We start from the raw sequence: 26,265 nt of genomic DNA, 5'->3' as shown, positions 1-26,265 counted from the left end.
AGCTGTTTAAAGATTGTGCTGTCTTAATTTACAGAATTAATTCAAACATCAGGATTCTACTAATTGGAGAAAAGAGCAGACTTATCCCAAAGTGGCAACCCTCACAGTATCAATAAATAACTTTCAAAATAATAAAATTAAGAAGAGTCCTCCTGTTGTCTGGTCAGCAAATGGACCCTTGGAAAGCCCATGTGCACACTAGGAAACAAATGAGAGCATGAAACATGTTATCCAAAATTCCTGGTCTTTCTTAGCTGCTGGTTCAGGAATACAAATTCCACAGCGTTAAGCAGGAAAAGGGAATAGATATTTTTATTTAAAACAGAGTAACTAAAAGTGGCCACAATAAACCATTTGTGTTGCTTTGTACTTGGGTAATGAATGACTGTAGCATAAAGTGCTCCTAGTTTTTGCCTCGAGGTCTTGTCAATCATTACCTGATAAATAAAAACTTCAAACAGGCTCCTTTTAGCTTAATTGGGCAGAATTTCTCTCTGAAGGAACTACTGCATGCAGAGAATAATGTGTTTGTGGCAGCAATGGAAGTGAGCAAGCATGGTATTTGCATGGAAGCATTGAGAGGATACAAATTCTGAACTCAAAAGATGAGTCTTTGGTGGTTTTTATCCAGAGAGTGTCTACTCCCATTGCAGGCAGAACTGAAAGGACTGAATCCAGCAGCAGAGGAAATCCCACAGCCCTTGGCCATGTCACTGAGCTGCACTTGCACAAGCTCTGCTCTCCCTCTCTGGTTTTGGGCTTTACAGCTGACACTTCCATAACAATCAGAAATGTTAAAATTATACTAAGGCTTATTTAAATCATTATTTTTTATTATATGAACGTTGGCAACAATGGAGGCAGTTTCTTGTGCAGGGACAAAGGGATGTTATTGTCAGTACTGGAACAGATCTGAAACAGCTCAATTAAGCAAATAACATCCTCAAGTTTGGCCTGAAAGGAAGTTAAAATAACTGATCTATAAAATGTTTTAAATGTGCTTTAAAATGTCATTACTCAGATAAATTTAGCTGTTTTGAAGCTCGTTCACTGGAGTTTTATGGCCCTGCCAGTTTATGGCAGTGTACATACTGATGTCAAGAATTCCTCTTCCAGAACAGTAGATGAGGAGACAAAGCCACTGGAGTGCTGCAGACCAAGGGGAGGCTGCAATCAGCTCAAGAACAGTTTTGGCTCCCAGGCTGGGAAAGCTGCTCCGAAGCACATCCAGCAAGTTGTGTGTATTTGTGGCAGAGCTGGAAGCCAACTGGTATTTCATGATAGAAGGCTGGACGTGTTGAAGTCAGTGAAGCTGCTGTTGGCTGCAAGGCTGGCCCTGCAAAGCAGCATGATTGATTTTAGTTTTCCTCCCCTTGCTGGCACTACCCCTGCCTTACACTGGATCTAAATGCAGAGAACTGGGAGCATGCTGAGAAATACCAGAGGATCATCTTTATAAAATTAGTCCAGGCCTACAGAAGCTGAGTAGGTACCAGTTTAGCTCAATAAGGGTCTTTCCACTGATGGTTTGCTGGACTTCCGAGCAGTGCACAAAGCAAATTTACTTATGAATTTGTAATTGCTTGTGGAAGATGGCAAATTAACTCCAAAATGCTGATGATTTAATCCTCTGGCTCAGCAACCATGTCTACGTAAACTGGCACATCTCTGCTCACAGCACAAAGTAAACAAGAACCCCAAAATTGCTGTTATGCCCCAAAGATATGTTTCGTTAATAGAGGGATTTTGACCATTATTTTTTTCAGCTGCCTCCATAGCAATGCAGTGTGGTATCCACAGTAGGAAACCTCATGCCAGCAGAATCTCTGAAATATGCTAAAACAATCTAAATTAGAAAATGTCAGCTTCTTGGCTGATGTTTCTTTGGAGTTTCTTTCTTCCTTTCTTGTGCCTCTGTAATTTTATTGGGATGACTAAATCTCTGAACTATGTTAGCAGTAAACAGAACTAATTTACCCCCTGCTTCTTTGAAACAGCTGCTGACAGCTGCACTATAATTCAATCATGGATCTTTGCAGTGCAGACTGCAAAACACATTCATATTTTTTGTATTCTTCCCTCCCTCTTGTATTTGGACCAAAGAAATTGCACCAAACAGCAACATGTGCTGCTTTTGCCCGTACACAGAGATTGAACTACATGAAAACAGAGGCTCAAGATGAAATATTGTCCATCCAGAAAGGTTCTTTGAATGTTAGGACAATAACCACACAGATACACAGTATCATCGGGATATCTTTTGTAAAGTTGCAATGATTTATTTGACTAGTTTGTACAAAAAGGCTTCTGACAACTGCTCTATGAAAAGAACCAGAAACTTGTATGCATTTTTTGCCAACTGTTAATAAATATCTTCTTAAATAAGGAAATAAATGTGTTTAGGAACCAAGAATCATTTTGCCTGGATGTGATTGAAAAGGAATTCAGAGATGGAAATAAATAATTCTTCTTCCGCTTGTGACAACTATTTACATAAAATGTACAAACAGTGAAGCTGATGTTTAACCTAGCAACAGAAATCCTGTTATTATGTTTAAAAACAACAACAAAACCCCCAAAACAGAAACAATCCCCACATATTTAATATATGAACCCTATACAGCAAGATACCGTGGTCCAAGTTAAAAATGCAATACACCAACGCAATGACCACCAACACTGAAACACCCACAAGAAAAAACAACTAATCCTTGACTACTAAATAGTGGAAGTTTAGGCATTATCAGCTTTTAACTTTCTAGGCAGCACCTTCACTTCCTTCAGGAGGTTTACAGAAGCACTGGTGTACATATGTATACAATGTCAAACGACGCTTCCCATCTGTGTGAGTTCAATTCCTCAGCCTAAATAAGGGATGCACTGAGGGCACTTTTGGCTGTTTCTCGTGGACGGTCCTGTCTGCAGGCTCCAGGAGAGATGGTCTTTTGGCTTCAGCTGTTGTCCTCCCCTGGGGCTGTCTGTAACTGTTTGGCCAAAGCCTCACCTTGGGGTACTTTGCTGGAGTCCTGCTTATGGAATGTCCCTACTGCTGCCAGGCTGGCCCTGCAGATGTTTGAGTTGCCAGGGTTGGGTGCCAGGCACATCTGGCAACATGTCAGCAGCTCACCAAGGCTGAAAGGTCCAAAACTTACTGATGCCATGGACAGACTTCCACTTTCCCATAAGCCTAACCCTGCTACTGAGAAAACTGCTGGGAAAACATCAAAACACTTAGATGAGATTAGAATTAGACCATCAGAAACAAGTTTCCAATTCATTTCATAGACAGTGGGATTTTTTTCTTCCTCTGCTTATTCTTTTTAAAGTGAGGCATCTGGTCTGGATTTGATCTGTGACTTAAAGGGAGCAGAGCAGTGAGTGATGTCCAGAGTCAGGCGGTTGTGTCCATTTATCTTCTTTCTCTAACTCTCCTCTAAGGCAAGATATGGAGCCAAGTCCCCACTGTGGCTGCATTGCTGAGCAGAGACCCATCTCCAGGGATTTATTATGTCCTGGACCCATCTGGTGGAGGTTTAGGTTTTTGAAACTTGGAGATTTAGAGCTGGGTGTGCTGTGGACCTGGTGTTTTACTGGGCAGAATTTTCTTTTTTGTCTCCATGGCAAAATTTATGCCAATCCTACTTTGGTAATCCCAGCACATGCTGAAGTGGGGAATGGGTTTGTGATTGGTTACTGCAATTTTGTATTCTTCTTCGCAATAACTTTAATTAGGTTTTAATTACTTAAGTGTGATATTTGTGTAACCTGTGACTTTAAAAGAAGGAAAAATAAAAGGCTTCAGGGAACATTTTCTTGCTTCTGGTTTCAACTTCTTGGTGGCTCTTGAAAGGGGCTTTTTTTTTCCGAGGTGAAGCCAACAGAGCAGGGGGGTTATCAGAAGCACTGACCCTGGGAAAGAAGGTTTCACAGCTTGTTTCTAGTCTGTGTGAAGCTGGGTGTACACCCCAGCTTACAGCACCTTCTGCACTTGAGCCTCCATGTTCTCAGAAAAGTGTTGGAACTTGTTCCCTCAGTGAAGTCAATGGACATTTTCCAAACAGCAGCTGGATCTTTAAGGGGCATACACAGCTCCGTAACTGCTTAAGATACTCCAGCTAAACATTGGGTTTAATCCCTGTTTCTCAGCATTTCCTGCTTTCCTGTTTCAAATTCATAGCAAATTCAAATACTTTCTGGTTGCAGGAGGAAATTTCCTTCCCTGTTCATAGAAAAAAGTATATCCCAGCAGTCTTGCTCTTTGGAATTATTTTCTTCAGTTCTTTTGCTTGTCAATTAATTATTTTTTTCTTAGCCTGGTCTGTGCTTAGAATTTGTGTCAATCCACATCCAGTTTTTGCTACTGTAGTTTAAACTGGTAGTTGCATGTAATTATCTTTGGGTTTGCTCATGAAATTGAAGCAGAGGGATGAAAGTAATAATTCTCTAACAAAATACCTGTTCACTCCAGGTATATTTTGTTCACTTATTTTATTGCAAACGGTGTTACAGGAACTACACACACTTAATTAGTCACAGCACAGTCTCACCTTGGGCAGATTATTACTGTTTAACTCACAATCAACATCAGTGAGTTTGCAATCTTCAGAAAGACTCATTTGCAAAAGTATGTATTGTAGGAGCCAATTTTGTAGGCAGATTTGGTTTTAAACAGTTTCTCTGGCTTGTTTCAGTTTACAAGCTCATTGTCTGTAATAAACTAAAACAAAATGTGTTCAAATGCCACTTCAGATCCAGAAACTGTTCCATTGTCTGAACCTTCAGAGGTCTGGTCCTAAAAATTGGGATTTTTTTAAACCCGTGACTGGAGCACTAAACTTTTTCCCTCCCCCACACAGCCATACAAACCCACCCTTTACAAAGAACTTTCTTCTTTCTTCTTTTTCTTTCCTACAAACCTAATGACAGCCACATGCTCGTACCACCATGTTCCTGTATTTTTTTAAGATAACATTGGAGCTGTCATCAAAATAGAGCACTGAGATGGCATTGAGTTGTGTAGGAGCACAGCAGGGTTTCGGCACAGTCTCTGGGTTTATAAAGTGAACCTGCGGAATGAAAGCAGAGGTATGTTAAGATTTACTTCTCCCCTTTCCTCCCCCATGTATTGCTTTCCCAGAAAACCTTGTCTGTCCCACCCACTCCCTCAGACATGTTTGGAACACCTGGCTTTGTGTACAAACATCCTGAGATGTCCCTGCGTGTGAGGAGCTGATCTAGTTGGAAATCTTTCAGTGAGGCAGGTTTTCATTAGAGAACTCCTGTTTGTCAGAGCAGTCAGTGTTCTGCAGTGGAGGCCAGTTATGATAAACTCTATGGCATGTGTGGGCCAAGCTTTGTGAGCAATCCACTCAGCCCTGGGCCCCTGTCCCTGTGCCCAGCAGCACCAACACCCAGCTGGGGCCAAGAGATCCATGTCCCCTGGGCTCCAAGTTGTGGGACCTCCAAGGAGAGAGGGGGGAAAATCAAATAAAAGCAATCTACCAGGAGAAAAACATGGATGTATTTCATCCCTTGGAAACACAGATGCTTCTAGTTTCCCAAATGCTTTTTGCTATATTGTCCTTAGATGTGCACAGGATGTGGGATGCAGATGAGAAGGTGCAGAGACCCTCCTCATGCCCTGCAGATGTGTGCAGAGGTCCTGGAGCCCAGCTGGGGGTTCAGTGGCTTTGGTGACACAGCTGGGCTGGGTGGCTCCAACCAATGTTCCCCCTGAACACAGATGCTGTGTCATGAGTTCAGGGCTCCCATCTGGACATCTTTGCACCATTTAATAAAATAAATACACAGCCCAGCTCCTCTGTGTGTGTAACTTTGGGATTCAGAGATGCCTTCCTCAGCCTGCCCCCAAATCCACATACAGTGGATCCTTACAGAGTTTTTCCAAGAGATGCTGACAGTGGGTCTCACATCCTGCTCTTTTATTCCCATCCAGTGGGATTAACCCCCACCATAATGTCTATCATAGGGACCTTTCAGACTAGAGAGAGCATGTCAATGCTTGCAGCAAAGACAGAGTAATTCCTAGCAAACTATTAATTTGGGCCCCTTGGCCAGACATGTTGAACAGATGCTGCAGGCATTGTATGAACTAATGCAGACCTTCCTTCTCTTCTTAGCCTGCAGACTCATTTGTGTATAAGCTTCTTTCTGAATAGCACCTATCACATACAACTCTGTACCAGGAGCTACAGTGCACCTACCAGTGTCTGCACAATGGCATGGTTTGTAGCATTCATGTATGAATTCAAGGGGAAAGCACATTCTCCTTCACAGTAATAGGCAGCGTAGCCCTCCGGAGCGATGATCCAGTCCTTGATTGAATTGAAGCCATTAGATTGTGGAGAAAGACAGAAATATTGTGCAATGAAACAAAAAGGCAACCACCACATAAACCTATGCATTGATACATCCATGTACAGTTACAGTGGCCTCTAAAATAAAAATCTGGCACACTGGCCTTTTTAGAGCTCTCTTATAGCCTCTAAAGCAGCTGCTTTTCAAGGAGGGTCACAACCCACTGCAAATGTGCCCACAGAATAGCTGAACATCTGGGTTTAGTCGTTTATCCATTCAGCAGTGTTCTTCTGGCTGTCCACAAAGATCACTTCACCCACCACTGCAACACTGGTACAAGCTTTCAGAAAGGAAAATGTTTTTAACCAGTTCTAAAAGAACAGGCAGCTGAAAATGGAGAGCCTTCAGTAGTGCCAGGGCCACAGTTCCCCAAAAGGACCTAAAGGTGTTGAGTTTCCCCAGCCTCACACTAAATATATCTACACCCAACTTAGCAGAAGCACTTCTTTAGCATGCTAATGGGAATACACAATTTTTTCCCTCGAGAATTATTAAAAAAATCTAGTTATTGGCTTGCTGTCACTATTGCAGCTGCATGAACGATGTGCAAAGACACCCCAGTGACACACAGCCCTTACCTGCCACCCCAGGTCCCTGAAGCTGACGTAGAGCTCGTGCTTCTTGCAGGCCTGTCGCTGGTCACTGCTGCTGTTCTCTGCATAGGGAGAATGTGGCTGTGAGGTTGGGCTTCCCCAGCACCCACAGCCCCCAGCAGGGAGTGAGGCATTGCTGCTCATCTCTTGCACTTGTGGCTTTTTTTTTAATCATTTCAGTTTTAGTCATAAAACAATGGCAAGGTTCAATGCATAAGAAATGCACTTCTGGCTTTTTGTGCAAAGCCAGAAAACATCTGGGAAAAGAACTTCATCTTTTTTTCCTTTTTTTCCCCTCCAAACTCCTAGTAGGACCACACAGATCTCTGATTATAGTCTACTATATGAAAGGAGAATCTATGAAATGAGTGATAGGGATAGGTACCCTTCACCTCTTTTCTAAATTCCTATCTTTGAACCACTGCTGACAGTTGCCTTAAAAAGCAACATGGGACATTAAAGAAGTGTGGAATCTGTTCTTCTGTCCAGTGCAGCTGGATCCAGATTACAGACTTCTATGGCTAATAATAACAAAGTTTGAGTCTGAATCATGGAACCAAACAACCATAAATCTTTGTGCACTATCGAAATTTTGTGTCCATCCTGGACAAGCCTGAGCTGGACTCTCAGGTAAAAATACCAGAATGAATGGCTTGAGAAGAGGTTTTTTCATGAAAAGGATTGTCAGGCATTGGAACAGGCTGCCCAAGGATGTGGTGGAGTCCTCATCCTTGAAGGATTTGGCACTTGGTGCCATGGTCTAGTTGTATGGTGGTGATTGGTCAAAGGCTGGACTCAGTGATCTTGGAGGTCTTTTCCAACCCTAGTGATTCTGTGAAAATATGACTTCAACCCTTGTTGTTGGAAGGCATGTTTTCCTTTTCCTTCCACCCCCCACAAGCTCTCCTTCCATTCAGAGAGGCTCCCACAGAAACAGAGCTGGAATTTGCCTCTGCCTGGGCTGTGGCTCCTGCTGGGACTGTCACCAAGGGTCCATTACTCTGAGGTATCACATAATTAAGCCACGTTTCTATTTAAAATGCCTGATGGTGTTTTCTTCCATATTAGGAAGTAGAGCTCCCCCCAGAATAGCTGTGGTTATCCTGAGAATGAATGGGTTTTCCTCTTCCATGCAAGACTTTTGGGACTACTGCACTATTTGGGGGCTGAAATTAAAATCACAAGCTCTGAAAATGGACAGCCTTTGGATTCAGATCCACTGAAATATCATTTTGATCACTTACTCATTGCTTTAATTTAATTATCTTTGATTTCAAAATGAGAATTTGTTTCATGTAGAGCAATGGAGCTTTTCTGGTTACGTGTTGTTTTTTTTTTTATTTGGATTAAGAAAGCTCTCATTTTAACATTGCATCAAAGAAACATTCTTTTCCCTATTTTTTTTAATAATTCCCAATCCCATGTAATTTCAAACACTGGTGCTGGACCAAAGAGACAACAAACAGGCGAAGTGGGAGCAAACTGTTCCCACGTTATCCCACGCTCAGAAACACAGACCCAGCAGCTCACACTGTACCTGCAATGTTTGACACCCGGAAAGCTTCTTGGTTCTTTGGCGTTTTGGATCGATTCTGGCTCCTTTGCTTCCCTCCCGTGGAGCGGATGCTGCGCAGATGGACCTCGGTGGCTTTGAAGAAGGCGACGGTGAAGGGCTGCTTGTTCTGCGGGCCGTGCCTTCCAATGAGACCCGCCAGCTTGGGATTGATGCTTTGCCCTTCAAACACAACAGAGTGATCAGAGGGATTGCAGCACCTTTTCCAGCAGTCACAGGTCAGGATAACAAGGAGGAGAGCTGCTGGCTGCTAAGGGTGATTCCTGCATGCACTGATCCACCAAGGATCTGGACTTCATCGGCAAAGCTGCTTCTGACAAGAGCAGCTCAGCACGGCTAAACTTCATTTTATATCTGCATGCAAAAGTTACATAAAATAGCCCTACATATAATTATTTCACCCTAAATCCACTTAGCATTAGCTTCTCCTGCATTCTTTAGAGGGGTTTCTTGAAGTTCACCAACCTATAATTTGAAGTGATCCTATAAAAGGAATCATAAAACTCAGCCCATAGGAACACTAAATTCCCACTGGAAGGTTATTAACTTAAAATAAAAATGCCTTGTATGAAATGCTGAGCGTTCCAGATATACCTTAGCTGAAAAAAACAAATGTTTAGAGACATTTTGCTTATTGCTGCATCTTGGCACTACCATACCCCACAACTCTGTTGCAAAATTTTTGGTTCCCATCTATGTGTCCTTCATCTTGGGCTTTAAAATTATTTGATTTTTGATAACAGACAATTAGGTGGTTTCTCTGTGAAATTAAAGCAATTATTTACAAAAAAGGCAAGGAGAGGGTGGCAGTGGGGAATTTAATATTTCTCCTTCCAAAGGATGTCTGGGTGCTGCTGTGAAATGCAGGGATAATATCCAAGATTATTCTGTTCCAAGCTACTGAGTGCTGCTGCTAAGTCCAAGTTATGTTAATGGCTTCTGTGATCCTTTGCTAAGGACAGAGCTGGGCCTTGTCAGCCACAAATCCAATGTGCCAAAGGACAGCTGACACTTTCCTGGAGAAGGCCTGGAAGGCAGCCTGGCTGGAGAGAGCAGGAAAGGGGCTCTCAGCCCACTGACAAATATGGCCTTACTCTACTAGTTTCTGATTGTGTGAAAAAAAGCTGCTAACCTGAAGTATTTCCAGGTGATATTCTACAACTGCTGTTTTAAAGATGAGTAAAATAACTGCTAAGGCTTATAAATTACTGTCTTTATGGAACCATTTCCATCTTTGCTCTTGGATGTGTCCAAAAGATTGGTGAATGTGACAGACACAGAAAAGGGGGAATCTGGTCAAAGCTCAAGGCCAAGAATGGACCAGCCTCAACTGCAGTCCATTTTCTGTTTTTCTAGAACCACAAGGAAGTTCCAAGCTCAGCAGATGGGATTTGTGAAGAGGGCTGGATCAAGAGGTGTTTATTGGCACCCTGGCAGCAGGAAAACTGCCTGGCATGGACAGGTCTCACAAGCAAGACACTGCAAAACTAATCTGAGGACAGGGCAGCAGGAAAGCTTGAGTGAAAAGAGCAGATGTAGAAAGCCATGGCTGCAGAATTTTATGTGGACACACATCAACAACTTCTTCAACTTCTGCTTAAGCTTCTTTCCGGAAACTTGTCCAAACAGTTTTCATTTTAAATATTTGAGGCTGAGCCCACAAAGTGCTTAAGCAAGCAGCCAATGCTAAATATATAAGTAGTTCCACTTGTGCTCAGGCTTTGCCAGATCTGAGCCTTATTTCCTGAAAACAAGCTCACCTGCAGGAGTTAAAGCCCACTGAGCGCTGCCCCTTCAAATAGGCCTTTCTGCTTTCCAGAGTTGTTTAAACTAGACTGCAGCTGTGGCTTTTCCAGTGTAAATTATTTTACCTTTCCCAAGTCTCTGAGTAGGGCAGCAGTAAGAATGAGGGAACCCAACTTCTTCCTGTTGTTCAATGGATTTGTATTAGAGCAGCAATAAGTACCATTTGACCAGTGAAATATCAGTGTAACACCAACACATCATGTTCAGGACCAGTGTGGTGGCACTGTGGCCTCAGGGGAAAAAAAGGCAATGCTCTGTATGTGAAGGAGAGTATTTCTTTTTAATTAGGATGGGGAAAATGCACTTTCTAACTTTCCTACCCACCCAGAAAGCAAGGTTAAACACAAGGACATGTGTAAGTCACCATCAGGCAATGATAAACTTCTTCCGTAAGAGCTGAAGCTGTGCTCTTGAATCAGAGGGCACAACTTCATCTGCTCTTCTGAAGATGGTTTTTTAATACTGTCAAAAATGGGATCTCGAGTACAAAACCAAGTGGGCAGCTGTTGTTTCCATGTGCTGCTGCTGAGAAGGGCATGGTGGGTGCTGGGCTGAAGGCTACTGAGTCACTCCAGCATTTCTTCTGCTGGAGCTGATCCACAGTCTCAGGAATAAACAAGTACTCTTTGATTCTACCCTAATTATACACGTTGATAGACTTATTTGGCAAGATCATAAAGAAATACAAAGATCAGTTAAATTAGCTTATTTTGTATCATTTCATCTGGACAATGCTTGTTATGTCAGATTTTTTTTAAATAGCCTGTATTTACTTCATGATTACAGATCTCTAACTGTAACAGCAGATACAAAGGAAAGTTTGGGTTGGTTTATTTTGTTTTTCTAATTCACTTAAAGCCTTGGGGATTGCCCAAGCATATAGTGTTGCATCAAAATCCTGCTGTGTTTGCAGCATATGATTTTCATATGAAGTCCAGGTGTGAAAGCAGCTTTCTCGTTAGTGCACACAGTTGGTCTAAATCCAAAATGAAACTTGGTGAGCAAGGAGGGACATGTCCTTGCCGTTCAAAGTAGAAAGAAAAAGTAATGTGTATGGAGGAGAAATGTGAGTGCAAAGTTGTGCTGCCAGGGCAGTCGGTCACAGAAGACAAGCAGACAATCGGGTCCTGTATCTCTGTATTTACTTGCCAAACACTGCAGTTGGCTTTTCTAACATTTAATGACAGGCTGAATAAAGTATTTAGTTAATCTGTTTGGAGAAAGCAGCAAGTTGCAAAGGGGTGGAATCATATACAAACTCAGATTTCTCAGGAGTGCAGAAAGAAATCGTATTCCTAATTTTCATTGAGGCGAATAACAGATGAGAATGCACTTATCACCGACCCCTGGAATTTCTGTCTGTGCTAGGTCTGGCTTTATGCTTGTAAGGGTCCACTTGTAATTGTTCCAGCAGAGCAGACAGAGTTTACTCCGTGTGCAAAGCTGCAGCATTTCCCTGGATGCAGGATCCTGAAAAATCTGTAATAAATCAACTGCCTTCCTCCTTAATGCTGAAAAACAGGATTGACTTTGCTGTAAAATCATGGGGTGAGGATGGGGGAGGACAGAGAGATAAGATTTTATCAGTAGAAGAGGGTGAGTGTGAGACTGCAATATCCACAGTGCTTGGAGATACTCAGCTTACTTCCAGCTATCACTTCTCTGTGGACTCTGGGCTGGGTTTTGATGGTTTTTCTGTACTTGAATCAAGATTGAGTGAATGTGCCATCACCATGGACACAACTTCTGTACTCCCAGGTAGTTCATTTAGGAGGCAAACCAGAAACTAAAAACAAGGACAAGTTTTTGAAAAGGGTTAAACTTGTCTTGGCTGTCAACTTGCTTTACTGTTTTAAGAGTTAAGATTTACTTGTAAATCAGATTGAATTTGACTCGTTATACGAAGATGGCAAAAGGTGTCTGTCTTTGGGGTGGGGACTTGTAACTTCCATGGTGAAGCTCCTTCTTTGTATCTGTGTTTGGGTTTCTGCATTTACTGGCCACTCAAAAAGTGCAGCTTAAAACAAACCCTGTGCACTTCTCTGTGCAGGTCTCCCATGAGTTAAACCACCCTTTTATGTAAATGACTCTCTGTAGGCTGCCTGTTTCAAAACTGCTTTGCACAGCCCTTATGCAGAATGCTACTTACTGGAAACATGCAGAATGTTGCATAAAAACCAAGAGCAAGTGATGTCATAGATGCATATCTGGAGAATGAAAGTATGTCCTTAGATAACTACACACAGAGTACTTAAAATAATTTAGAGCTGGCTTTTGCTTAACCACTCCTCGGTAGGGCAGCCAGGCAGTTCCAGAAGGTCCCAGGTCCTGGGAATCCCAAAACAGATCCAGGATACTTTTGTTTCCTTGTACAAGTCTCCAAGTGAGCATCAGGAGTCTTAATATTAAGACAAAGCAGTGTTACTTTTTAGTTAAGACCTGATTAGGAAAATTCCCCAGCTGATTCTAAATGCATTCTTTCTGGAGATGCCTCAGAGCCAGGTCTTTCCACTCATTACCACACACTGCACACCTTGGAGTCCACACAAGGCATGACTTCACCAGTAACTTCTACTGCCACAAAGGAAGCTAAAATGGTTCCTAGCTGTCTTCTGAATTTGAGAGGCATTCTGTGCCAACTGACAGCAGCCTTCTACATAACTCAGTCTTTTTGCACATAGCAAAGTTTATTCCTCTCTCCTTGACTGGATTGCACTACCTGCAAATCAGCCAGCAGCATATTTACACTTTGATGGGAATGTGTACACAGCTAATGCTGGAATTGCTGCAGGCAGGTCACTGATCTGTTGCAGCATCTGATTACATCCTTAACCTCAAATATGTCTAGGGGCTATTTTTTTAATTATTATTTCCACCTTTGGCAAATTCAGGAAAAACATACTTAAGAAATCCTGTTGAAAGGAAAAAATGATGAATGCTCAGGGCTTCCCCTGGCTTGGTAGTCATGTACCTGAAACAGAGACTCACTGATTGCAGTTGGTGTCTGACACTCACCATCAGTGCCTTCCACGGAGAGCTGCAGGCCCAGATTGTGCTGGGGATTCACCACCCAGTGATTGCTGGTTGCAGTGATATCAAACACCAGCCACCCTTCCTCTGCAGCCCAGATCGTTCGAGAGTCGAGCAGGAACAAATCTGAATCCCTGAAAAAAAAAGCAGCATAATTCCCATTTACCCAGGCTTTCCACTGGAGTCTCCATGGGCACTCACATGCTTTAGGCAGCATCCTGGGTCAGCCTTTCAGGGACAGATGGAGCTCGGCTGGCATGTTTTCTCCTCTAATCACCCTCAGATGAAGCTCCTCTTCAAGAAAAAAGGGAGGATGGATTGAAGCAGAGTTGAAGTGGGTTTGTGTTACTTTGCTGTTCTAGTTAACCTTAGAGCTCCTGATGCAGCTTCAGAAAAAACTCTTGCCAGGCACAGATCTGCAAAATTACTGTTTGCATATGCAAACCTAGTAATTGGGCAGACAATGCTGCTCATTAGCCTTTCCACACATAATTTCCTGACTTTTATGCATAATTGTAGCACTGGTGCAAGCCAGCTGGAACAGTGGTGTGCATATATTAACATGTGTAATGGTTTTTAAAATTTGTTCATCTGAGGTTACAGGTAAGTGATTGAGACTGCCCAGTCATAGGTCTGACCTACTGTGGGTCACAATTTTCTTACAATTCTTACAATTTCTTAAAATTGCTTTTTTTTTCAAAGGTCACTGTTGAGTTACTGCAGTTAAAGAACTAACACTAGAAAAAAAAGTATCTTAAATAGAGAGGATTCTGAGCATTTGAAGGGTGAAATCATTCTGGATTTACAAATTGTTTCCTGGCAAATCTCTGAAAAATGAAAATTAGAAAAGACACATGTTCTGTAAGGGAAAGAATCTTATCAGAAATTAAGAATGACATAAAACTTGGATGAAAGAAAGGGATGGTGGTGCAGTTCCTGCATAGAAAAGACTTTACAAGAACAAAGACACACAGTGGAAGTGTCGAGACAAGCCCTGTAAGAGTTGCTTTTGTACCTACAGTGCACAAACATGATAACTTGTTAAAGTGTAATTATATCCTTTTGAATGAAGAACTATTCTTGGAAAAACCTTTAATCATGTCCTCAAAGCTTAAAGAAGGCCTTTTGAGTTATGTCACTCTGGATTTGTCAGGGCAAATACATATATATATATTTAGTTTGGTTTACACAGTGCCTCTTCTTTGCACGAAATATCAAGAGATCAGAAATGAATCTGAGAAGTGCTGTTGGAATAAAGGCATTTGAGTCACAGCTTTTAGTGGTTCTTTTCCCTGTGAGACACCAAGAAATTGGAGGCTTTTGTCCCTCACAAAACAGAAGTGGAGGGTTTCTTGCAATGCTTTTACTATCTCGCTTTCCTTTCAACCTTTGTGGGCCAGAGTGTGCAAGAGATGATGGGCTTCTTCCATGAGCTAATTAAACTTCTGAAATTAGTTTCTGCAGAGCACGAGAGCACATTGCCCAGGGTGTGTAAGAGGAGGATTCCATGTTTCCTCCCTAAAGCAGGATCCCTTTGGACACCACACAGCTGAATGCACAGATCCAGCCGGTGCTGCTCAGGGTGCAATTAGTGCTTTCCTTTAAGCAAAGTTTGGGGTTGTGGAAGAAGCCCTATATCAGAATTGAACCTGCTGCAGCCCTCCCTTGCTGGTGCAGAGGGGCTGCTCTGGAGAGGATTTCAGAGTGTGTTTGGGCAGCCAAAGTGGGTGGCTCAGGAAGAGGCTGTGGTGCAGCGATGGAGACGCTCGATCCAGGGGTTGAGAGCTGCTCTCCAGAGCTCAGTCAGCTTTGCTGGGTGCACTTAGGAAAACTGAAGTTAAACAACACAGAAAACCCCCTCTCTCTGTAGACACATTAGTTACAGGAATGCAAGGTGCTTGAACTCCAACTGGAGGACAAATTTCCTGGGGTTTCATCCCCACCCAGAAGCAATGGCCCTGTTCCCACAGCACATGACCCAACCATGTAGACACCTCCCACCCTTCCCTGTTTACAACACACTGAACAAAACACATCCCAGAAGAGCCAGGGATGAGGGAGTAGTACGGATTGGCCTGTTCCAATGGCTGAGGCCAAGTTTCCACCAGTAAAGAGTTTTTATATTCACACACTGCACTATTTAAGCATGGCCCCCGACTGGAAGTCATGATTCACACAAGGTTTAGTTCACAGGGACTTGGCTTGCCTGGTTTTTCCCCCTCATCGTTTGCAGGTTGATGATACAAGCAATAATGATAATTTTTTTGTTTTTAGCTACTGCTCAACTGCAGTGTTATTACTCAGAAAAACCAGCCTTTAAGCTTCCCATGCTGATATGATGCAATCGGGGTAACCAGACAACATGAGGCATCAAGTACCAGGGTGAGTCAGGCTGGGAAATTGTATAATGCATTTGTTTTCCTGTAGTTACAGCAATGTGCAAACAATAGGCCTGGAGGGGAAGCCCGAAGTGAGAGAGATCAAAGGGACCCACTAAAGGGAAATGTCCTTCCCACACACACACTTGGAACATTTGGACCCCAAAAGCCCAGTTTTAGATGCTCTTTGGAGAAGTTCAAGCACTCCTGGATTAACACCTTCCACTCTGGCCCACCAACCGCGGCCGGGGATGGGATGCAAAACCTGACTGGTGTTGCAAGCTGAGGCTCCTGAGATTGTGACTCCTGTTCTGATGAAAAGGAACCTCTTGTTCTTTTAAAAAGAACAGCCTCCCTTTAAGTGGAATGTCCTGCTCTCCAAAGACAGGACAAACAGCATTAAATCACCAGCTAATAGACAGCAAACTCTTGAGATATCGTTGTTGGACAAGACATGGTAAACACAGCAAAGAAATGTTATTCTTCTTAGATTTAAACAACATTTGCAATGAGAGCTCCCATTTATGACCTGTCATAGGAGATAGTGCTAGTTAAATCAACTTATGTGGCTGGTTTGGGTTTTAGCTTTGAGATAAAGATCTAAGCACAAGGAGAAAAGGTTTCTAGTGCACATCTCACTCTGGTGCCTTACCTACCAACTGTATATTCATAGAGCCTTCTTGGACCAATGTGGTAATGGCTCTGCAACAAGGAGGCACAAAAGCCCTTTGATTCCTTGGTCCTGTATTCAATCCCTTCATTTAAGAACTTCAGTGCATGTAAGAAACTGTAGCAAGCTTTTTACCAGAACAAGAGATAGCAAAGGCACACGATCCTCCTTTTACGGAAATTAAGCTGGGACATGGAAATGTTAATGTCTAGATTAGAGTTACACAAATTAGGAAGTCTGGATTCAGACCACAAGTATGTTTTGTTGAGACCACATCAAAATGGCTGAGTGTTCAAAGTACTGACATCAGCGGGAGTGTCAGAGCTTTTAGCAATGATAAAACACGGGGCTTTCAGCTTGGTTTTCTCAAGCATTGGGCTGTCATTGCAGTCTGAGAACAGAAGTTTGGCACTTGTCTACTGATGGCTTTGGTAGTGTCTGGCAGCAGATGCCAGAAAGGAGAGTCATCTCCCATTAGAAAGCGCTCCCAAAAATTTGTCTACAGGTCATGTTACTGCTGTGTGGTCTGTGAAACTTCCTTAGTGAACTTGTTTTCTGGATTCAAGGGTGAGTAACAAGCATTGCAAAGTGAGGGTGGCTGGGCAGGATGCATGTGAGATCCTGTCTGGAAGGCAGCTGGAGCTATGGAGGTGGAGCTATGGCTGGAGCTGCCAAAGAGCTGTGCAAGGGTGGGTGGCAGGAGTGTGGTAAGAAGAGGGATCACAGGTGTTTAGTGAAAGAGGAAAGGACTGGAAGCAGTGAAGACTGTGGGGATGAGGGGAAAAATAAGGGAAGACAAAATACAGAAGAAACAACGAAGAGTACACTGAAAGGAAACTAAGGAAGAGTTACCATGTTGCAGAGAGAAGAGAAAGAATTACCAACCATGAAGCTTCATGAAAATAGTATGTATGGGCTATTTGCCTTCTGCAGGGGTGCAGTCTCAGTCACTAGGATGCAGATTGGTTTGAAACCAAAACCAACAGAAACATATCCAGAAATGAGAAGTGCAGTATCTTTCCTAATCACCTGCCTTGATGATTTGGGGCACAAGGAGAACATGGGTTAGGAAGAGACAGTGAAAACATGACAGTTGGCAGTTCTGTAATAGGAGAACAGGAGGTGAAACTGTATTTATAGGCTATAATGCTGTAAGGTCTACACTGCTTTAGGACAGTTCTCTTGCCAAACAGTCGCTGCTTTAGCATCTGTTTTCTTCACTTGCTTTCCCCAGCCCCCTCATCAGCCCTGTTATTTCAAGCTGCTGGTTGACAAGTGGTAGTAAACACTAATGAGCACTTCCAAGTGGGATAAAAATAAATGGGAAGAAGGACAGGCAGCAGCAGTGAAGGCAACTCTCAGCAATTTTCATTACACTGCAAGGCAAGGTGATTTCTATGACATGCCAGCACTCTGGGCTGGGAGCAGCTTTGGAGTCCTGGCTCACCTGGCCATGTCCTGGCATCAGCCAGCCTGCAGTCTCCTGCCTGTGTCAGGTAATCCACCAGCCCAAAGAGCACACTGAGGCTGCCCAGCAGCTGTGCTGCTCAAATCCCTACCTGCTAGTTTGAAGAATTACAGATCTAACAGTGCTTTACCAATAACCACACAGTGACACCTTGCAGCAGACTTTGAACAGCTTTACAAACATGGGTCAACCCTCCTGCTTCTTCTTTAAAGTGGGAAACACCTGAGGCATGGGTATGTTGAATGTCTTATTGATTTCACATGTAAACCACAACCTCTAAGCCAGGAGCATAATCCTGCCCTCTTGCCTGGTGTTCCAGCCCTGGAGGGGCTGTCTGGGTCACAGGCATGGTGCAAGTTTTCCAACAGGCAGCCCAAGAACAGAGCTGGCATGGGGGGACAGGCAATTCACATCCAGGTTTGAACAGGTGGAGGGAGGAGAAGGCAGAGAGGGCATCCTGGAAGGGTTGGAAGACATCTGTTTGGATTAAAAACCTGCAGTATCCAGATTCCAGTTTGCTTGGTGTCATTGCTTAAAGTCAGCTGCAGCTGTACAAAGACAGGCTTAGGAAAATATTTTTCAGACTTTCCTACTTTGAGTGGGCCCCAGGATCTCCCTGGGCCTCTCCCTGGCACATTTGCAACACCCTCTGTACACAGACCTGATGCAGCCTTCCTCCTACACCTTCCCTTCCCCATGCCTGGGATCCCTTACTTATCCTTCCCACTCCCTCCCCAATGATAAAAGCCTTCCCCATGCCCCTGGGGGCTCTGTGGGGTAAAGGGATGTCCACAGCAGGAACACAGTTTGCTGTTGGTGGTTTCCAAAGACTGGTCTGAAAACTGGCTGTATTGGTAGTGAAATAGATGTGTGCAAATTTTGTTGAATCTAGAGAAAAGTTAAATTCACTTGAAAATTTCAGCAGAGTCTTCATTCTGTTCTGTGTGTTTCTAGTAGCCATGCTACCTTTCCTGCCTTGAGAAGGGTAAGATCTAAGTCTCAAAGGCTGATTAAAAGTGACAATGGAAGTTTGTTACCGAGATGAAACACATTTCCTAAACATGAAGCCTCTTGTAAAAACAGTGCTGAGAAAAATGAAGTTACATAGATATCTTTGATACTTTATATAAAGCTGTTTCTGTTCAGCATTGAATTGCTGTTCATTAGTGCATCACTTAGAAGAGCAGGAACCCACTGGGGGATGCAAAATGCCTCCTGAAGCTACTCAAGTGCCTGTGAAGAGCTGTGCCTTGCTAAGCAAGTTCAAGATTTGTCAGAGAAGTTTTGCAGGCTGCAGTGGCTTTTAGGAATGGTCTAAAGGAGATAACTAGATCCAGCTCTGCTCTTGGGAGCTACAGGGTTTCCATGCTGAGGTTCCGTTGCTACTTGCTGAGAGATGAATACAGTTATCAACTGATTTGCAGATAAGTCACAAAAAAAAAATCAAAGCTATTGTCAGGACCTTCCTAAATGCTGTTGCAGATCCTGTCATGGTGCTGGGGTACATCAATAAAACAAACTGTTCCCTTCTGTGCTGCACCATCCCTAGAACAATCACACTGGCACGTAAAAAAGCTCAAAAAAAAGGCACATCTGCTTCATGGGTTGGGTGGGCCTAAGCCTTTCTTAGTTACTAGAATTACACATTTCAACCCACAACATGCAAACAGACTCCAATGAATGGGAGGAAGGGGTCTGGAGCAGGGCTCAGGTTTGATCTGGGTGCAGCAGTGGTGTAGTTTGGAGCACAAGCTAAAGAATTCCAGCTGCAAGTCAAACCCAGGAATGCATCATAGGAGATCTGATTTTTCTGCAGGGCTGGTAACATGAGCATTCAAATCATTCACTGCCTTTGAAGCCTGTGAAATCCATAATGGCCACAAAGTGAATATGTAACAACTACATTTCAATTACCCAAGGCTGGTCAAGTACCTGGTTTTATTCTCTCCAGTAACAAAACTCCCATCAACTTCAAAGGGGTTGGGATTCACTCCACAGTGTGAGTGCTGGGTCCAATGAAATAGGAGATGCAACCCTGGGATGAGGTATTTCAGCTTCTGAAGGTGCAGACAGAAGGGCAGAATCGAGCTCTGATCCTCAGAGCAGCTATACAGTTGCATTTTTTTGGCAGCTTCAGGTTAATAAATTGAGGGTGATGCCCTGACTATCTGCCCCCGAACTGCATGGGTACTTTTAGAAACTATACCAGTTCCTACCAGCTGCAATAGGAGTTACATACCCAGCCTGCTTAGCTGCTGTTAGAAATCCCACTGCATACCTGTATGTCTCTTCTGCACTTAAATCCCTTTGAAATTCCTGTTTTGGCCCTTGCTTACAGAGGTGGAGACTTTGAGAGTAATGGATATTTCTTTTGGAAAATGGTTCATGAACTATTTCATGCTTCCCGTGTAGAAGTACCAAAGTTCATTTTTGTCAGGCTCACATCCATAAGCTTTATCTTGCCACATTCTCTGCATAGGTGCTCAGGATAAATGGCGTTCAACACCTTGTAGCAAGCCTTGTGTCCTGTGATGTGTGTTCCTTATCACTGGGATCTGCTTGGCTTACCCCTTTTTCCAGTAGGGAGGAGATGAAGGCTTGAGCAGTTCCTGGATCCCCAGTGGCCATCTCTTCAGCTTCCACCTATAAGGGTTTGCAACCACAACAGGGACGTGAAGTCCTGCTGCTCTGCACCCTTCTCAAGCCAGTCCTGGCTCTGTAAAACACTTTCCCAGGCTTTTGGGTGAATGAGACATGAAGACCAAATAGAAGTTGGACATGAGCCACTGGACTTTGAGCTATGCACACCAAAGCTTTGAGACTATTAGTCAAAACACCAACTATTTTCACAGTGCGTGTGATATTGGGAACATTTTTGTTCATGAATGTACTTGTTTGCCTGAAGTGGGTAACTGATGCTATGTGCCTAAAGAATGCTGTACATGCCTTTATATGAAGGAACTGTTGCCAGTTTGAAGAGCTTGCTTTGCAATGAATTCATAGTTTTGTAAAGGCCAGAAAGAATATTTGATCATTTAGCCTGGTTTCCTACAAACACCTGTAATAATATCTTCAGTCTGAGAGAGATATAATTTCTATTAGTCTAAGTCTGAGTGGCATCTCATCTGCTGCAAAGGGCAGGGCTGGGCTCTCATTTTTCCTGCCAGGGTTGGGAGCTGTCTGTCTGCCCACGACTGAGGACGATGAAGGAGAGTTTCTGTCCTCTGTTCAAACATTGGTACTGTTGAGGGGTAGAGTTTCAGGAATAGTCTGCTGGGAGTGCAGCTGTTAGTCTGGAAAGACCTATGCCTGTATTTTCCCCTGTCAACAAAGTGCAAACAAGAGATGTTGCTGGTTAGATACCTGCCAGCCTGTCTGAACTCGTAAAGCCATTACCTATTGAACTGCTCACACCTATGGTTTATTTGAACCAAGGGCACCATCACACCCCAAGCTGGAGGCTCATCTGTGGTTTAACTGAAAATCCAGCCTTCAGCATGCCCTGTGGCCTCTTCCCACTCAAAGCAAAATATCTCTAGTCAGTCTCAGCCTGGGCTTTCCATCTGCACCCTGTGCTGGTTCTCTGGCTATAGAAGATGTCCTGCTCCCTGCTGTGTGTGAGCAGCCTCGGGGGAGCCTGGCAGGAGCTGCTGTGCCTTGGGGCACTGCAACAGGAGCAGCACAGGTTGGAGAATCCCATGTGTTTCAGTCCTCAAAAGGCAATTCCAGCAATCCCCTGGTAGATCCCACTGCTTTTGTGTCATCCTAAGTGCACACAGAGAGGGAAGCCTGTTTGGTTTTCTGCTGGCCATTGTACCTGCCGTGCTTCAGGGAGCGGGATCCACAAAGCCAAAGGCGAGCAAAGGTTCCCCTGCCTGCGTGGGGGGGAGGGTTTGGCTTTGTTTTGCTCTTGTTGCTAACAACGTCAGATGGGTCTGACTTTCCAGCCGTCTTGGGATGAGACAAACAGCCAAGGAAGCATCAAAGTGAATGGGTGTTTTTTGATCAACATTGGAGAGAGTTTGTTTTCTTTCTCCACTTGCCCAATGACACACTGACTTGGATGACTGGTCTGTGACAGAGCCGGGTGGAAAATGTCAGTGGGAAAATGCAGAAAAAGAGCAAATATTTTTACAAATGTTAGTGACAATATTTTTACCTTTGGTCAATCCAAACCAACAGGAATATTTTTTCAGGACATACTGTTCAAAACTCACCATAGCCTGCGCCAAAATGTATGCAAAAGGGGAATATGCACGAACGGTCATTAAAAATAGTGTTCCTGTGGTGAATATGATGCAGTAAAATTGCATCTCATCTTGTGGCTGGAACATCTGTATAATTAGCAAGATTCCTCACCTCTTCTAGCCAGCGGTTCATGTATATGCCTGCACTTTGCATACATTTTTCTTTCCTTCAGGAGTAAGAATTTGTGGAGGAGACAGTTTGCAGAAACGCTGCTCCACATAACTATCCCCAGTGGTACCTTACCATTCTCTCTAAACAAACTTGTAACGAATCTGTGGATGCATCATTGTAAAATTAATATACTAAATATCATCCTGACTCTGTCAGTAAGATTACTAATGGGCACCTACCTCACTCATTAGGATCTGAGGGAGAACTTCCCTGGCATCTTATGAGGAAGGTCATTTACTCCAAGAACAGGTTTCTGGCATTCCCTTAATACCCTGGCACACTGGTTAGTGCCTCTTCCTCTGCCAACACATCTATTGTTGCTGCTCTTCCTAAAGTGAAAAGTCATTCCTGCAGGCTTGTACATAAATGAGAAATAAAGCAAAGGGAGGTTTCTACCTCTGGAAGGGCTTAAAAGAGAATAGACTGAAATGCTTATGCTAAGCAGGACATCTAATGGGTCCTGTGCACAGTTGTGGCTTGTTGCCTTCTCCTTTAAGGAAAACCCGGTTCAAATGTATAGTTTGAATTATCGCTGTTTGATAAAAATAGATTAATTTTAGCATAGTCCCCAAACCCTGCAAATCATTGTGTCATTAGAAATGCCAGGGAACCACAAGTTTTAAGCTATAAAATAAGAATTTCAGATGTGGAAGAAAACACATCAGTGGTTAAATGTTTTTACCATGCAGCAGAGCCAGTAGAAATTCTCGCCATTTAAAAACGTTGATAAGCTTTCCCGTCATATTTCATTTTTCTGTATTTTTATTAGTGCTTATAAAACTATAAAGCCAGAGCCCTGATTACACTGTTTTTTCTTACCCTTTTGGACTTTCCCCTTTTTAAATCCTTAGTGTTTCTCTTTTCATAAACCTAAATTAAGACTGTGGTATTGTTAGCCCATATTTAGTAGTCCCAAAGAGTAACTTCTGACTAGAATGTGACTGTAAATACTTTTCATGTAAATAAATGCCATCTCATTTTTTGGTAGGATTTGTATGTAAAAGACATATGTGCAAATGAAACTAAGTGCCTTGGATAAATGGTTTGGGATTGCTGATTAATTGGAACTGAAAACAGATGAGAAAATTGAACATATGTTCTTATTCAAGTTCCCTGGAGGATTTGTCAGGGAGCTTGGCATACATTAATAACTGCTTGGAATGGATTTAATAGCTCATCTTGTAGTTTTGCACATACAAAACAATCAGTCAATATAAAAAGCATGGTGTCATCTGTCTTTGTTAATTAGGGATCTTGAATGCCTTTGATAATAAAGGCTAGTAATTAAGCTACAATTCGAAAGGAAGCATTTGGTTTTGCCACTTCAGGATCCATAAGCAGCAGGAAGAGGGGAGGAGGACTTCCAGAAATCTTGAAATGCTCTGAGTTTATTTTTTCCTGAGTTAACACATGGCCAGGCTTGCTGGCTCCTCAGCTACTGAGAGTGCTGGGGATGCTCCCTGGGGCACGTGGAGGCTCAAAGGGGCCTCTTCCCACCTCACCACATGTGGCAGCTGCGTGCTGAGATTTCACTGTACAACCCTGAAGCCAAACCCAGACACTTGTGCTGATGGCACCAATATTTCTAAAAGCATTGGACACAACCCCCTGATGGAACATACTGTGCTTATGCTTTGATCAGGTATTCCCTGTGGGTCACTCACCTTCCCGGGTGCTCCTGGAGGACCTGGTAGACGCTGATCTGGAACGTTTCATTGTCGAAGCGTTCGTGGATGTAATCCTTGTATATCCTGAACTCAGCGGCTGTCACCGCTTCCCCCTCCGGGATTCTGGAGAGATCAAACCTGAATTCTCGGTAGTGGCAGCGCTGATGGTGAAACTCTCTGTCATGCTCCACTGAAACAGAAAAACAGCCCATTAGCCACCTGCTTTGTTCCCTTTCCCCTCACCATCAAACACGCCTGTGAGTTGCCACAACAGAAAAGGGCAAGAATATCTGATTGCAGCATCTCATGCTGTCGCTCGGTTCATTAAAGCGCGTAGGAAATATATGACTTTATCTGGGCTATTATAAGCATATATGTGTTTATCAGGATCTCTTTGAAGCACTTTTACAGCTGGCTGGTACAGGGTGTGGGGGACTGTTGTGTGTTAATGATTTTTGGCAGCTTTGTGCTTGACAAGTGACTCTGGACATTTGCCACCGATAACGACCGAGCTGCTGTGGGAAGGAGCTGAAAGAAACAGATGGGGCTTTTCAGGAGTGCTGGTTCCTGGCCTGGCTCTGCTTCTGAAAATTACACACACACACATACCCACACACATATATACACAAATTCCAGTCCTTGAGGCTTTTCATGCCAGTGACCCACATTTGGTGCCAGCTGAATTCATCACAAGCTTGCGGGTCTGCTCTGAAGGGTCAAAGCTTTTATTCTAAAGGATCTTTAGTGCTCAGGGCTGTGAGGCAATTGTTCAAAGTGAGGACCCTCTTCCACCTCCCAGCCCTGACTGTGAAATAACAAAGTGTCAGAGTACTCCCAGGATGGTGCATTTTCCCTCTGAGTGACAGGTCTGCCTGTCTCCTGATGGACAGCTGACGGTCTCGTGCTTGTGAATAGAAGCAGGGGGTCAATGTTGGGAGGAAACAAAGACCTCAAGACAGTCCTCCAGCAAGGGGGAGGTGAGGTGTCAGTGCCCCAGCCTGACACATGATGCAAACCACCCTTCTTGGAACAAATTCCAAATTAAATAGACAAGTTGGACAAAGGAAAAGAGGGAAACGGAGGTATAAGGGGATGAACTGACTCGCCCAAGGTCACATTGCATGACATTTTAAGAGCTGAGGTTTGAACCAGTCCTGTCGTCTGTCCACTTGACCTCTCTGCAGCTTCACTGCACAATTCAAGTAGTTAGCTCTGAGATTTCCTTGGCAAAGAATGTGTGTCTTTCTACAGGCCTGATTCTCTTCTGGCAGCAGTAAATCCATTGTGTAAATCCATTAACTTAAAGGGAATTACTTCTGAAAAAGAGAAGTTTCAAGCCCTTGTCTGGAAAGTGCTATTTAAATTTACAGCGCCGCACGGTACAAATGTACATCAGCACTCGAGGGGTCCACCCTGTGCAATGGACAGAGCGTGGGGAGGCTCTGTGAGCCAGGCTGTGTCCAAGCATGGAGCAGGTTCAGCACTGCTTTGCTGGCCAACATTCAGCTGCTGGCCATGGACTCTTCCTCCTCTCTCACATCCCTTCTGTGAGGAGTCCAGGGCTCACAGTTTGCCACTGTGTGATTGCTGTTCAGGGAAATACTTCAGAGCTCTTACTCATAGCTGGGATTCATCTTAGAGGAGATTTTTAGGTATGGAACCTCAAAACTTTCCAAGACAAGGTGATTAAGTTCAGCAAATGGTTTTATAGGCTGAGCAGTTGCACCTCTAGCTAAAACGTCTCCTAAGCCTTAGAGAGATCATTCAGTGTCTCGTACCCTGATGTGGAGGAATACTGTGAATATTCACCAGTGTTTGTAAAATGCTTGGCAGGCTAAAACTGTCTTAGAAGTGACATTATGAAATGTGCCTCAATCCCTTTCCTACAAAGTGCTCCTAATAGAGTAAGATATAAAGAGTATGATTTCGGTCTCAAAGGAATTTTTCTGCACCTAAATTACAGGGGGGAAGGGAAAAATAATTTAATATGGAATAGCTCTTTTAACCACAACTATAGAAGAATGAGTATAATGCTGTGTGGTTTTAGTTATATTATAGATAACAGCACAGGCATAGTGCTGGCAGTAGGATGTACCAATATGATTTGATCCAAAGACATGGGAAGGCTAAATTTCCGAAGGATGGTGGGTGCACCTTTGCAGTGCACATGAGTGATGACAAATATATCAGCCAACACCAGCCTTTAGCTGCACTTTATACAAAAGGTCTGACAACAAGAACATGAAGATGAAACTTCCTGGGGTGCTGCTAGAGTTCACAGTG

General features: G+C 43.4%; 2 protein-coding genes across 2 annotated transcripts in view; one reads left to right on the top strand and one right to left on the bottom strand.

Moving 5' to 3' along the window:
• Positions 1 to 26,265, top strand: part of SPO11 (SPO11 initiator of meiotic double strand breaks) — a 136,348-nt gene that overhangs the window by 47,450 nt on the left and 62,633 nt on the right. The gene's annotated exons all lie outside the window — the stretch shown is intronic.
• Positions 2,249 to 26,265, bottom strand: part of BMP7 (bone morphogenetic protein 7) — a 46,380-nt gene continuing 22,363 nt past the window's right edge. Inside the window, exons 2-7 of the mRNA XM_071572568.1 lie at positions 23,980 to 24,172; positions 13,366 to 13,514; positions 8,509 to 8,706; positions 6,957 to 7,033; positions 6,225 to 6,335; positions 2,249 to 5,066 (exon numbers count right to left, since the gene is read on the bottom strand). Coding sequence (XP_071428669.1) covers positions 4,917 to 5,066; positions 6,225 to 6,335; positions 6,957 to 7,033; positions 8,509 to 8,706; positions 13,366 to 13,514; positions 23,980 to 24,172 — 878 coding nt within the window. The 3' untranslated portion in view covers positions 2,249 to 4,916. The remainder of the gene's footprint in view (positions 5,067 to 6,224; positions 6,336 to 6,956; positions 7,034 to 8,508; positions 8,707 to 13,365; positions 13,515 to 23,979; positions 24,173 to 26,265) is intronic.

Source organism: Pithys albifrons, chromosome 18, assembly GCF_047495875.1.
Source record: "Pithys albifrons albifrons isolate INPA30051 chromosome 18, PitAlb_v1, whole genome shotgun sequence".
Taxonomy (NCBI): domain Eukaryota; kingdom Metazoa; phylum Chordata; class Aves; order Passeriformes; family Thamnophilidae; genus Pithys; species Pithys albifrons.
The sequence above is the reverse complement of the archived record's forward strand: the minus strand, read 5'-3'. Positions and strand labels throughout refer to the sequence as shown.